Raw genomic sequence first — 13,453 nt, forward strand, 5'->3', positions numbered from 1 at the left:
GCCTTTTTTCTGTCAGTGTGCGCATGCACACACATAAAAAAGTGACTTGGAAAGTGATGTGCAAATATATATTTTTGTAACCCTTAGCTTGAATCTATATAATATAATAAATAGATACGCAAGTGTCCCCAGTGTTTTTACCACGTGCAGCATCAGTTTGTGGCAACCTGTGGTAACCCTAAGAGTAAGTGATCTCCACAAAGTCCTAGCATTTGCAGCCCTACTCAAGTCTTGCAAAGTAAAGGCCATGGATTCCTTTGCTGGGTCTCCCTGTCTCATTTTAGGTCATCTTGTCCTACCCCTCACTGTCTTTTTCAGTAAGTCTTGTCTTCTCAGAATATATCTAGAGTACACTTGCTTCGGTTTACTCATTTTTTACTAATAGAAGGAGTTTTAGCTTGATTTGAGTCAGTACCCACTTATTTGTCATTCTGGCAGTCACGCCCTAATTTTAAGAAATACTTCGACATCTATATAATAACAATAAACTCATGTTTTTAGTTGCAAATTAGTACTTTGAAAACTAAGGGCACTTGGAAGGCTTCAGATGCATATATTTAATATATCGTCAGTGTTTTTGTAGATCAGCACTATAATTATATTATGCTTTTCAATGTATAAACAGCTGTGACTGAGGTTGACTTTTTAAAATAGATAAAGATAAGGCGGGATATACCAGGGGGTCTTACATGAGCATAAGTGCTATCCAACTCCATCCTAAATTGCTGATGTGCCAGCTCTGCCGGTTCTTTGAGATGTCCAATCTAACTGTGGTGACATATCTGGATTACTGCAATGCACTGTCCATGAGGCTGCCTTTGAAGAGCATTCAAAAACTTCATCTAGTTCAGAATGCTGCAGCCAGACTGCTGACTGGCACTGATCACAAGGAACATGTAATTCCCTTATTACAACAGTCTTGCTGTCTGCCTGTCTATTTCCAGGCCCAATTCAAAGTGCTGTTTATTATCTATAAAGCCATATACAGCTTGGGTCCAGGCTAATTGAAGGATCGTATCACCCATAAGAATCTTCTCAGCTTTTATGATCTTTTGAGGAGACCCTTCTCTTGGTTCTTCCACCTTCCCAAATTGATTTGGTGAGGACGTGAGAAAGGGCTTTCTCAGTGACTACTCCTAGGCTTTGGAATGCACTTCCTTGATAAACCAGATTAGCCCTCCCTCTGTCGTCCTCCCATCATCAAAAAAGACTTTCCTTTTCAGGCGGGGTTTTAATAGTCTAGGGCAGTGGTCCCCAACCTTGGGCCTCCAGATGTTCTTGGACTTCAACTCCCAGAAATCCTGGCCAGCAGAGGTGGTGGTGAAGGCTTCTGGGAACATCTGGAGGCCCAAGGTTGGGGAGCACTGGTCTAGGGGATGGTACATTTATTAAATTTAGAAATCTTTAAATATTTTTTAAAATATTTTGAATATCATTTTTAATCTTGTTTTTACTCTTGACTAATATTTAATTGTTTTAATACAGTTTTTGTATAGTATTCTAAGCCTGTTAGTACTGTGTAATTTTAAATTATTGTGATCCTTGCATCCCCTAAAATATGTTGTTTCTACTTAAATTTGTTGTTTCTAAACTTGAATTTGGCCAGAAAAAGAGGAAGTTAAGGTAGAATGCTGTCTTTTGTTGTTAGAGCTTAGGAATCTCATTGTCTTCTCAAAAGTTCTCTTTGTTGGTATGGGAATAGCAGGAAGTAACAGAGACACTGTGTGTATCTTGTGTGCTTTCTGTACAACAAAGCAGGTTACGTTGTGAAACCACTATGTACTGGTTAGCATATTGGACCAGGAATGAAGAAATGTCAGTTAAAATTCCTACTCAACTTGAAACTCACCAGATATTTGAACTATTCACTTTCTTTCAGCCTAACCTGATCACATGGATAGAGGTTTTATAATGAGGATTGCAAGGGCCATGTAGGGGATAACTATACCACCTGGGAAAGTGGGGCTTGAGTTATATTGGCTGAGTTAGTGTCCATTTTGAAACAGTACATCTCCTCAAGAAAGAGCCCTCAACAAGGTCTCTAATATTTATCATATTTATTGAAAAATATGCACTAGGCATTGAACTACAATGCCCAGAATCCCCCAGTCAGCATGGTCACAGGAGGATTTTATGAGTTGTAGTCCAATGAAGTCAATTTTCCAAACTCCAGATTTACTGACTATGTCTCTCATCCTGTTGGCAAAACAGAGAACAGTACAGACTCTCAACAGTATATATGATTTAAATGCTTCCCTCAAGCTTTAGGTACTTGTATTCTATCCTGTTCTGGAGCAATGGATGCTGCATTTATTTCAGACAATTCATAATTAGGCTATGACAAGAGTTCAACACATTTTTGCTGTTTTTACAACCTAGAACATTATGAAGTGCTGCAGACCAGAAATGTGTATGATTTTCTTGTGTATTTAACAATATCTGGCGTTTTCAACCGTGCTGAATATTGGTAAAGGTTTGCCTCATTTTGTGATTATATTTACAGACATGGGAAGAGAGTTTAGTAATAAAAATATTTGGCACAGTCACCAGTCTACTTGCCTTAAACTAATTAATGTGTTTGCTGCCTACAGGGTGAAATTAACATTTCAGATACATTTATGAAACTATGTGCATATGATTGCAAGATACTGCATTACTTTGAGCTGCATTAATGTCTTAGTGAGGAGAAAATACTGTGTTGTGTATTTGAATGCATGTGCATTCATGTTGTGATTATGAATACACCTGAAGAATCTGTTTGAAAAAATGTTTTTTTTAGTTGACATATAATGTTATATATTACATTTCTGTCATCCATTTGAACAATAATATGATTGCTTTACCCTCCAAGAAACATTTTTGAAACAGTGGTGCTGTTTCTTGTAACAGTTCCGTGTTGCAATTAAGTTTTCATGTGTCTCTTGTTGTATTCCTAAATATCTTAATACAGCTCTCAATCAACTCCCTGCCTTTTGCTCGGTCTTCGTGCCTCTCTGTCTCTGTCTCTGTCTCTGTCTCTCTCTCTCTCTCTCTCTCTCTCTCTCTCTCCTCTCTCTTATTTTTTGTTTGATTTTTGTCTGAATGATAGTAGAAAAAGTGAGGTCTGCAAGCAGGAGAATATTTTCATCTCACTCCCTGGCACTATGAGATCATTTCCATAGTGATCTCATAGTGGTACTTACTCCCTGATAATGGTATGTTTAGTGGAAATAGGCAACTTGGTCCTCTTCAGATGTTGGATTACAATTCCTGTAAATCTTAGATAGTCTGGCTGTTGGTCAGGATTTACGGGGGCTGTGCTCTAAAATCTGTAGAGGCTACCAGTTTGCCTACTGTTGGTGTATATATAGCTGTGATTCCTTAGTAGTTCCGTGTGTGTGTGTGTGTGTGTGTGTGTGTGTGTGTGTGTGTGTGTGTGTGTGTGTGTGTTTTCAGAAAAAAGAATTATTGTACACTTCATCATCATAATAAAACACATTGGATAGGTTACAGCATAGAAATATTAGATTACAATACATATACATGCAATAAATATATAGAAGTGGCAAATAAAAGCAAAGCAGTCATCAGTTGAAAAAGAGCAAAAAAATAAAACCATCAATGAAGGGTTAAAATCAGAGGCTTAAAATTCAAAATCAAACAATATTAACATTGAAACCACTTTAAAAGACTGAGAACCTTTCCCAAAAATGAGATAAAAGAGATTAGAATCATTGTCAGACAGGGTTCTACAGTGCGGATGTTCCATAACCAGCAGATCAGAGCCTTTTATTGAAAAGGACCTTTATCTCATAGCTGCCTGCCATGTCTCAGCAGGCAGGAATGCATTGATAAAGTTCCTCTGTCAGTTGAATAATGTCCACCATACCATTAGCCTAAAACAGTGGTTCCCAACCTTGAGTCCCCAGACATTCTTGGACTAAAACTCTTAGAAGCCTTCATCACTAGCTGCGCTGGACAGGATTTGGAATTGTAGTCCAAAAACATCTTGGGATCAAAGGTTAAAAACATTGGCCTGGAACCAAGCAACAGAACAATTTCATTTTTGGACACCACTGGCTAATGGACAAATAAGCACTAGCTTACACTGGCAACTGACAGACATCTACACATATTTACATCTTTCCAGCTTCGACACACCGTCTATTGTGTACAGCTTGATCTGCTCACATCTGTTAGAAATAGATCCTCAACTTGAAAATGTAAATCAGAGATAATGCCTCACACACACACACACAAAGTAGAGAAACAGATGAGTACCAAGGAATAATCGTCTGCAGGACAAACCCAGAAAAAATCACAACAGTCCACCACTTTGCCAATATCTAAAGCCACTCAAATGTATAATCAACAATTGGATAGCAGACCTATAATTCCTTGTAGACAACTGTCCATCATCAAAAAATAAGGAAGAAAACACCCAAATGCAGTCCTCCCTGTGTCCACCCTGGATTTTTTGTTAACAGGACCTGATAATCTGACTCTTAACATCAGGGTTTCATACACTTGTTCATCTTCCATTGTGATACATCCTCTTATCTGCCCAGCAATACTTCATTGCATTTTACATAGGGCAAATAGGCTAGTCTCTATAATATTTAAAAGCTTCAGTCTCCCAGAACAACTTCTGTCCTTGGCATTGCTATCTTTGAACACAAGAACTTCAAAGCAGATTCCAACAGGAAGCAGCTGAAGAAGACTTCATCTAGAAGTTCAGTTCTATCTCCCAGGGCTTAGAAAGAGACAAAAGCTTCTTGTCTCATTACATATGTTAGCCTAATCATCTTGTTATTGTTTGTTATTCCATCACCAATATCGTTTTATTAGCACTATTTAAGATAATTTTGTAATTCTGTCTCATCTGTTCCATCATGTCCCTCACAGAAGTGTCTAGTAAATGTCCCTTAAAGCCATCTGAGTTAGTGTCCACTTCCACTATCATACCATCTGGAGTTGCTGTGGATTTCAAGGTGGACTGTTTGTTTATTTTGGAATGGTGAGGGGAAATTTTTCCAGAGCACTCCTATCAACCACATGGTTGATTTCCAAGAGCTTCATGCACGTCCTGGATTGCAGACTGTTGTTTCCTACTTGTACATAATCAGACCTACCATTTTGTTCTCCCCTTCCGCAGTTTGGAGAACTCCATCTCCGATGTGATGCTCCTGAATAATTTGTGGGACTCATAAACTTAGCTGAGTCACTGCTCACTGTTCCAAATCAGTAAAGAACAAGTTTTACAGTACCTGCAATTATAAAATCTGTCAGTGTTCGTTACTATTTAGCAATGGTGGTGGCATATCCCACATGGCCCTGTGCACAAAACACAGTTACTGCCTGCCCAGAGGAGCTGCTAACTTGATGTGGAAACTTAAAGTGCCAGAGGGGAAAGAAGGCAGGAGTGAGGGAGGGTGCCAGACTGTAGTCCCCAGAATGCATCCTAGGCAAGAATAGAAAGCTTTAAGTCAAGAGCAAACTGATAAGAGCCCTGTTTCCAAAATTAATTACTGAAATTCACCTTGTAAAATCAAAAGGCAGAAAGATCAACAATATGAGTCAGGGCCAGTCCTGGAACGAATGATGAAATGGAATGGGAGACATCTACTCTCCCTTCATTACAGTTGGGTATCAAATAGGCCTTTTGAAAGAAATGACAGTAAACAAAGTCTGTTTGCCTAAGGAAACTCTCCTAGCAATCAGCTAGTAACACAACTCCATGTGCTAATGAACCCAAAGCTGTTAATATGGTTTCTTCAGTTAAATTGATTCATGAATTTTGAAGAGAACATTATCTAATGAATTTTCTTTGAATAGAAAGCAATTAAAAGGACAAATCAGTCTGATTAACCCCAAAGTCACCCTAGTGCCACAAATGGTGTACAGTTTGAAATTATATCATAAAAAAACTAGAGCAGATTTGCTATCTCTTCGCCCTCTGCTAATCCATGTAAATTAATGAACAACAAAGTTAATTTCTTTGATGACCCTTTTCTAGTATCACCTGGATTATGCTGATGTTTAATTTGCTTAATGTTATAATAAAGGCTAAACAGATTTTTTTTTCAATGAAGCGATTATCATTCTCTTCAGTTAAGAAGTGATTTTTATTATTTAAAATAAACATTAAAGTATGTGGGTTTGTTTTAAGAACAAAAGAAGAATGGTGTGGGGGTTTTTTTAACAGTAAATGTGATGTGAGTGAATTTTTTTTAATTAAGACAAGACTCACACACCCCTTGAAAGAGTGAGTTTAGGGACTTCAAAAGGAAGCACTGTTGTCATTCCAGTTGCATTTTCTCAGTGCCATTAATCCTTAAATTAGAAGACCAAAAAGGATCCACTAAGCTTACTGTTCCCAGTTTGGGTGCTGGATAAAAAGGCAAGGAGGACTGGATGTGTCCCACGGATTGTACTTTGGAGACCCTTCCTCTACACATTGCTCTATGCAGAATTCTAGTTAGCTGTTGTGCAAATGGAATTGTGGACCAGGCAGATCTTTGGGCTGACTCAGCATACCTCCTCCTATGTTCTAAACTGCAAATCATAAATAGGTCAACCAATAGACCAAGACATCTTGGTACATGCTGTCAAGCTGCCTCCAACATATGGTGGGTCTATGAATGAGCAATGAGGGCTCAACAGCCCTGCCTGGCTCTTGCAAACTCAAGCTTCTGGCTTCCTAGGGGTCAATGCATTTTGTATTTGGTCAACTGCAGTCCTGCTTTGGCGCTTCTTTCAATTTCATTTCACATCATTGATGCTTTCTGCCAATAAAATTGTGTTATTTGCATATTTTAAATCAATGTTTCTTCTTCCGGTTTTTACTCCTTCATCTGCATCTAGTCTGGTTTTCTATATGATATGTTCTGCGTACAGAAATAACAGATAAGGGGTTAAAGTGCACCTTTGTCTGATACCTCGGCCTGTAAGAATCCAGACCAACCTTTCATTTGTCCCTGGAGAGTGACTCAGTGCAAATATATGGTCAGATGTCTTGGAATATTAACCTTGCACTTAGTTTTAGTTTGCCAATCTCTTTTTATCATTACCACCTTGCTGAACGGATTGAATGACTTAGCTCTAGTTCTCTCTCTATGGACACACCCTAGGCACAGTCTATCACAAGTGTCTTTTTCCTGAGACATTCTTCTTTTGCACTGCCTATTTAATTGTGGACCTTTGAACATTACAGCAGCTGAGGATGATGAAATTCTTATAAAAAGAGCTCCTATGACACTTCTGTAATATTTTAAGCATATCTGCATCTTTTCTCTGTGTTAGAGGAAGATGGTGCAGGTACCTTAGTGTTCTGGCGGGAGAAACACAGTAAAGCACTGTCTGTTTTGACGGTGCTTTTCTTTAAAGCTGTCTGTAATCCAGGAGTGGCTCTTGTGACATGCCAGATGTTTATATTGCAGCGTCTGTCATCCATCACACACTAGCTATGCTGGGTAGGGGTGATGAAAGTTTTAGTCCACAAGTTTCTATACATATAACCAGGCTCTGCCTGGTCGTTTGCAGATGATTTTTAATCACTCTCGGTGAGTGTCTTCTTATCTGCCTTCAGCAACACTGAAAAGGTTATTTTGCTTCTCTTCATGTCTTATTAATAACAGAATGAAAATCAAGAGTGTCTAGATGGCAAATGAATAAGTATTCAATTTCTAATGAGTATTTTCCATTCAAATATGCTGCATATATTCAGAGACACCGCAGCTAGTCGTTACAAATGCTGAGTGATGGCTTGAAGGCATTTTCTGGAAAATTAAAAACAGTCCATTGGCCAGAGCGATGCAGCCCATTGGCTTTAGGGCTTGTTTTCCAGTGTGACCCAGCTGAAGTTTAAAATTAGAAGATACAAGTCCTTCATAAAATAGGTACTGCTAGTTCTTTTTCTCCTCCACCCATCTTCTTCTTCTTTTTTAATTTGACTGTATGCTAATTTATACTCTGCCAATTTAATGGGAAAGCACATTGTATGTGTTAACAGGATAATTGTACTGGAAGCAAATTAAAAATATAGGAAAATCAAAGCCTTGAATGCCTTTTTAATAGTGATCAATTACTTGAAGCGCACTCTCTAATAATCATGAATTTAAATATAGAACACAATAATAGAACTGATTGCTGTGCTAATTTGAAAGAGAAAATGTTGCTGTCCACATGCTAGTTTAAATGTCATTCTTCCTGACTATTTTTATCTTGGGTTTTTTAAAAAAAATAAAACTGTGCTTCTGAACAGTGTGTTGCTTCTTCATTTTTTTCCGTTTCTTCCAGCTTCATTCACCACAGAAGTGCTGTGGACCCTGTTGAGAGAGGTGAAATTTGGAGAGGTGGTTTCTTACAAGCAATTAGCAGACCTGGCAGGCAACAGCAAAGCAGCCCGAGCAGTAGGAGGAGCAATGAGAAGCAATCCTGTAAGTCTATGTCAACTTTAAAATAAAGTAGATGGAAGATGGTGGTTTTAGATAGAAAGCTTTGGAAGCTAAATGTCATTAGATTAAATATATCTGCTGTGAAAACTACTCTGCTATGAGTAATAAGGTCAGTAAGTGTTTTTAATCAGCATTAATGCATAAACCAGTTTAATATGATTTATTTCCCCATCATTTAATTGAAATATGAGTACTGCATTTATTTTAATGTATCAACTGTACAAATTTAGCCCATTTTTTTTTTCCTTCTCCCTCTTAATTTTTTTTTAAATTATGCTTTTTTGGAGGGTGAACTTGTTTCACTCATTGGTGAGAACCCATGCTGGGCTTATTAGAAACACTGGGATATTTCTGGAGGGCTGTTTGGTTTTTTTATTCACCTGAAATCTGTTCTGATTACATGAGCTCATGTGTAGTGAAAGGGCAAAACACTACCCACATTCCTGATGGCACAATTTTGCCTTCGATCCCAAGCGTGTCAGGTTGTGGCTTTTCAGGTGCCAGGCGTGTTCTGGCCTCCTTCACACAATGAGTCACAAAGTCACAGTCTGTCTATTCCTATGGCTTGGCTCCCTTACAGACTCATGAATCTCACCAGTTTAGGCAATGTAGAACATAGCCTTGTAGTTTGCAGAGGCCTAGGGATATATTTATAAATTACTTTTGCCCCATTGGTGACGTATGTCTGACAATTGCCTCAGATATTTTTTTAATTTCAGATTATTATCTTGGCATGAGAATTGGCTGACATTTATGATTGTGACCTATGCAGTAAGTGTGAAGTTATCTAGGTGCTGGCACCAAGCTTTAGGATGACCTTAGCCATTTGCTTTCATTAACAAAGCTTGAGGGAAGGGGAAAACATCCAGATTTGCAGTGTTGTTGTAGCTTATTCCTCTTTATGAAGTGTCCCTGAAACATGCAGGTGTTATCTTTGCAGCATTTAAAAGCATTTTGGTACAGTGGTTGATGGACATTGCTATAGCTTTTTGAACGTATGGATTAGCATCAAAGCTAATGAGGCATGATACCAGTCACTCATCGCTTTATTGCCCAGAGAGAAGCTGAAGCAGCTGGGGTTAAGAATTCATCCTTAGTCCCAGGATCTGTTTTCCATACCCCAGTGCAGTCTTAGTACTTCTGAAGTGTATATATTTAGCCTATATATGTACTCGTATAGGCAGCTATAAACCACATTGAATTCTGAGCATTGGGTTGTGTGGATATCAAATCATATGGATCTCTTTTCCCTCCCTCAACCTTAGATAATAAAAGCAATTTAAGAGTTAAGAAATGAAAGCTCTAGAAGCAACACATTTCTGGTGTTAGCATAAAGAAAGATGTGTTCTAATGAAAAAGTGGATGTATTGTATCTGTCCTCTGCACTGTGTGTCCATATATACAAAAAAAGGGTGGAAGTTATGTAGTTGTCATGAATGGTCCAATAACATGGCAGTAACATTAGCATGGGTATTTAGCTGCTATTGCACACAAATGCTCTGTCCCTAGGACCTCTTTACAAATAAAACTAGAGCTACTCAGTGTCAATAATTTTATTTTATTTTTCCAACTAACTTCAAGGGCCCTTCATAGGGTCTGTTGCATGTAAACAAGAGTAATTTGAGTGAATGTTCACACAGAGTTACTCCTTATGACATAAATTTATTATGTGGAAGCTGTATCACTCTGTAAGCTTGCCTTAATAATCAGATAAGGTTTGCAATCTTTAAAGCAGTTCTTTCAGAGCCAAAGTTCTCAGCGTGGAGCATGGCAAAATTACTTTTAATAACACATATATGTGAACCAGAATTAGCATTGGGTTTGGTGCAGAATTTGCTTCCTATGAATGGGAAGACTCCTTGGAACTTTGAGCTTCAAAAAAGCAGAGCATTTATTCTACTAGCATAAGAGAAGGTTAGTTTTCCCTGACCTCCACCCCACAGCCTCCTGTCCCCTCCATCTGCTCTGGAATGTGGAAGATATTTCTGCAACAGCACAGGGAGAAGGGACTTTCCACCACCACCACCCCAATAGATGGCCTCTGCCATCACTGTTTCCACTGTCTCCTGTTCTTTCGAATTTTTTTAGAGTGGGTTTGTTTTTCCAGAGTAATCTCATGGAGAGGAAGGGATCAACTCAAGATCCAATCCTAATTTTGACAAAATCCAACAAAAGCAGCAGCAGAAGATAGCTGTATAGTCCACAGTCTTGTAATAAATTTAAAAAGACAAAATCTGAATTTGCAATACTATTGCAGCACATTCTAAAACAGCCAAAAATTTCTACACACCTCCACTTCAGTATTCAAACTGAATATTAAAAGCTGTATATCTACTGGACAAAATATTTTGAATAATGAACAGAAATGTAAATTTCAGTGCATACAAAGTGCCTCTTTAATAGAGAAGACAGATCCATGACTGGATATCTTAGCCTGCCTCATGCTGTCTTCCATGCTGGTAAATGTGATGGCAGGTCAGCTCTCTGTATACACTGGAGCCCATGCCCTATCAGAGATTGGTGAGTCAGTATGTTATTCCTGAACAGTTATTTTCAGCAAATCTGAAATATTTTTTAGCTTCTCTTTGTATTTGCAAATGCATTGCAGACATTGGCAATAATCCTGTTACTTTGCATGGTGAATTGTGTTAGAGTAGGCCCACTGAACTTGTCTGGGTAGCTCAGTTGCTTAGGGATCTGGCTGCAGAGCCAGAGGTTGGGAGTTTGGTTGCTCACTGTGCCTCCTGTGAATAGAGAGCCTGCCTGAATAGCCTTGGGCAAGCTGCACAGTTCCAGGGCGCCCCCAGAAGAAGGAAACGGTAAACCACTTTTGAGTATTCTCTACCTGGAAAACCTTGAAAAAGGTTGCCATAAGTCAGAATTGACTTGATGGGACATGATGATGATTATGTCCATTGAATCAATAGAGATTTAGTGGCTTGCCATTTTCTAAGTTTCATTGATTCTGATAGGCTTCCTCTAACCGTGACTTAAGTAGGTGGCTATATGTACAATCTCTTAGAGATAGCTGTTCCATTATGATTTAATCTGATCATTTTAAAATGTGATTTCTTGAAATGTTTAAACTTTCGAAGCCTACTCGTTCCTCTCTCTTAATATTCCTGACTTGTTTCCCTAAAAAATAAAATACATGTTTATGCTTTCACTCTGCAGTTCCTGCCCACTTAATTTGTGGAGTGTGCATTCTACAGGTCTCCTTTTGTAGTTAGGTTGATTCACATAATTCATACATTGACCTTCAACTTTATGAGAAGGTGGAAAAGGTGCCGGCAGCAGCTGAGGGATGCAACATCTTTGCTTTAAATTATGCCAAGGACATGGTGGAAATGGCTCACCTTTCTGTGAAGAATAACTTCAAATAGTTTACTGCAGTTTAGATTGATTGTGAGGGCTGCAGTCCTCAAAGGGAACCCATAAAGTTCAATTAAAAATCTCATTAGAATAGTATAGGAAGATCAAAAAGAAATCATACAAACTCATGGGGATTTGGGAATGTTGGGCTGATTAGTCCAAGACCATCCTAAATGACTCTTCTATTACTTAAATAAAGTATCTTCGGTAGTCTTCTAGTAGCAGTGATAACTCTGTTGGGTGTTCACCCCCCCCCCCCCGATATGCTTGTGTTATAATTCAAGCTAAAACCTGATGCTAACATCGATCTGACATAAACTAAGTGTGCTATTCAGTCAAAATGTTTAAAACATTCAAGACTGAATGGAGTAATTGTGCGATTGTGAAGCATTGATTTGGAATGTAGTATGTACATAAACCTAGTTGTGCATTAATTCCTTAGGTGGCTAGCAATAAACTGGAACACATGCTGGTTCATATTACAGTATTTTTTTTTCTATCGCAGAACAGGAGGGAGGAAAAAGCAATAGGGCATGAGCGAACCGAAAGATTATTTTTTGCTAAGTGCGATTTCTGTTGTGTGTTACAACTTGATATTTCAGCTGTTTCGATTATGGCCTCACTGATCTATTTTTGACAGTTTGGCAGCTTTCTGTAACTATTCAGTCTATCAGCCAGTATAATAGGATGGTCAGTTTTCCGCTGTATCAAATTGAAAACTCCTAACAAGCAGAGCATCACAGTTGTACAACATTCTGTTCCATCCTCAGACCGAAATTGCTAAATGCAGTTCAAAAGCAATCAATACATTGTGCAGGGAGTTTTTTTTTCCTCACCTTTTTCTAAACAAACACATTATTGAGGAGTTAGTTTATTCACAGATTGCCACGAGCGTTAATGACCACCCTGCGTCTTGTTCTGCCAGTCACCTAGCTGGCTGTTGATAAAGATTTAGCATCATGTTCTAAGTGTCAGCCCTGTCAGTAGTGCTGAACCATTTGACCAGAAGAAAAAACGCAGAGGGAGCTATTGATTACAGCTTCTCAGTGTCACTTGTTCACCAGGATTTAGGTATTGATGAGGCTTGCAAGTGAAAACAAGATCTTTCCCTTGTGGGCCTCTACCCAGAAGAACAAAAGCAAAGTTGGAGCAAATATTCAGCTGGCACCAGAATCAGAGGGATTCCGTTATTGATTGAAAGGCCCCTCTGTGTTATTTTTGTTAGAGACAAATCTATGGGTTTGGAAGTTTTATAGCATTTGAGAAAGAGGCGCTGTAAGTGATGGATTCATATATTGGATGAATTAGATTTCCCAGCATGAAAATTTCAATGGAGACGTAGTAATATGAGCTGCTGAGTTATTGATAAAAATTGCATTAAATGCAACTGAAACTATAAAGAAGTCGTCATTGGCGGGGGGGAGGGATCCCTTTCCAAAACAGCCTCAAGGCACTAATAAATTTTAGTGCATTTAATTATTCTTAGTTGGCTAAGTATTGTCACCACCATTAAACCAAAATGAGGTGGTGGTCAATATTATTACATTGCAAGCATGATATAGTAATTGTGGTACCTTCCCCCTGTCATTCTCTGCTGTTTCCAGAAATAGAGAGAGAGAGAGAGAGATCATGTCCAGTGCTTAGTT

The 13,453-nt window shown here is 38.5% G+C and overlaps 1 protein-coding gene across 5 annotated transcripts in view; it reads left to right on the plus strand.

Annotated features, from left to right (window-relative positions):
- MGMT (O-6-methylguanine-DNA methyltransferase) overlaps positions 1–13,453 on the plus strand; it is a 257,333-nt gene that overhangs the window by 233,246 nt on the left and 10,634 nt on the right. For all 5 annotated transcript variants that reach the window (XM_072995404.2, XM_072995402.2, XM_072995403.2 and 2 more), the window contains one exon: positions 8,278–8,417. In XM_072995404.2, the coding sequence (XP_072851505.1) occupies positions 8,278–8,417 (140 nt within the window). The remainder of the gene's footprint in view (positions 1–8,277; positions 8,418–13,453) is intronic.

This window comes from Pogona vitticeps, chromosome 3 (genome assembly GCF_051106095.1).
Source record: "Pogona vitticeps strain Pit_001003342236 chromosome 3, PviZW2.1, whole genome shotgun sequence".
NCBI classification, from domain to species: Eukaryota; Metazoa; Chordata; class Lepidosauria; order Squamata; family Agamidae; genus Pogona; species Pogona vitticeps.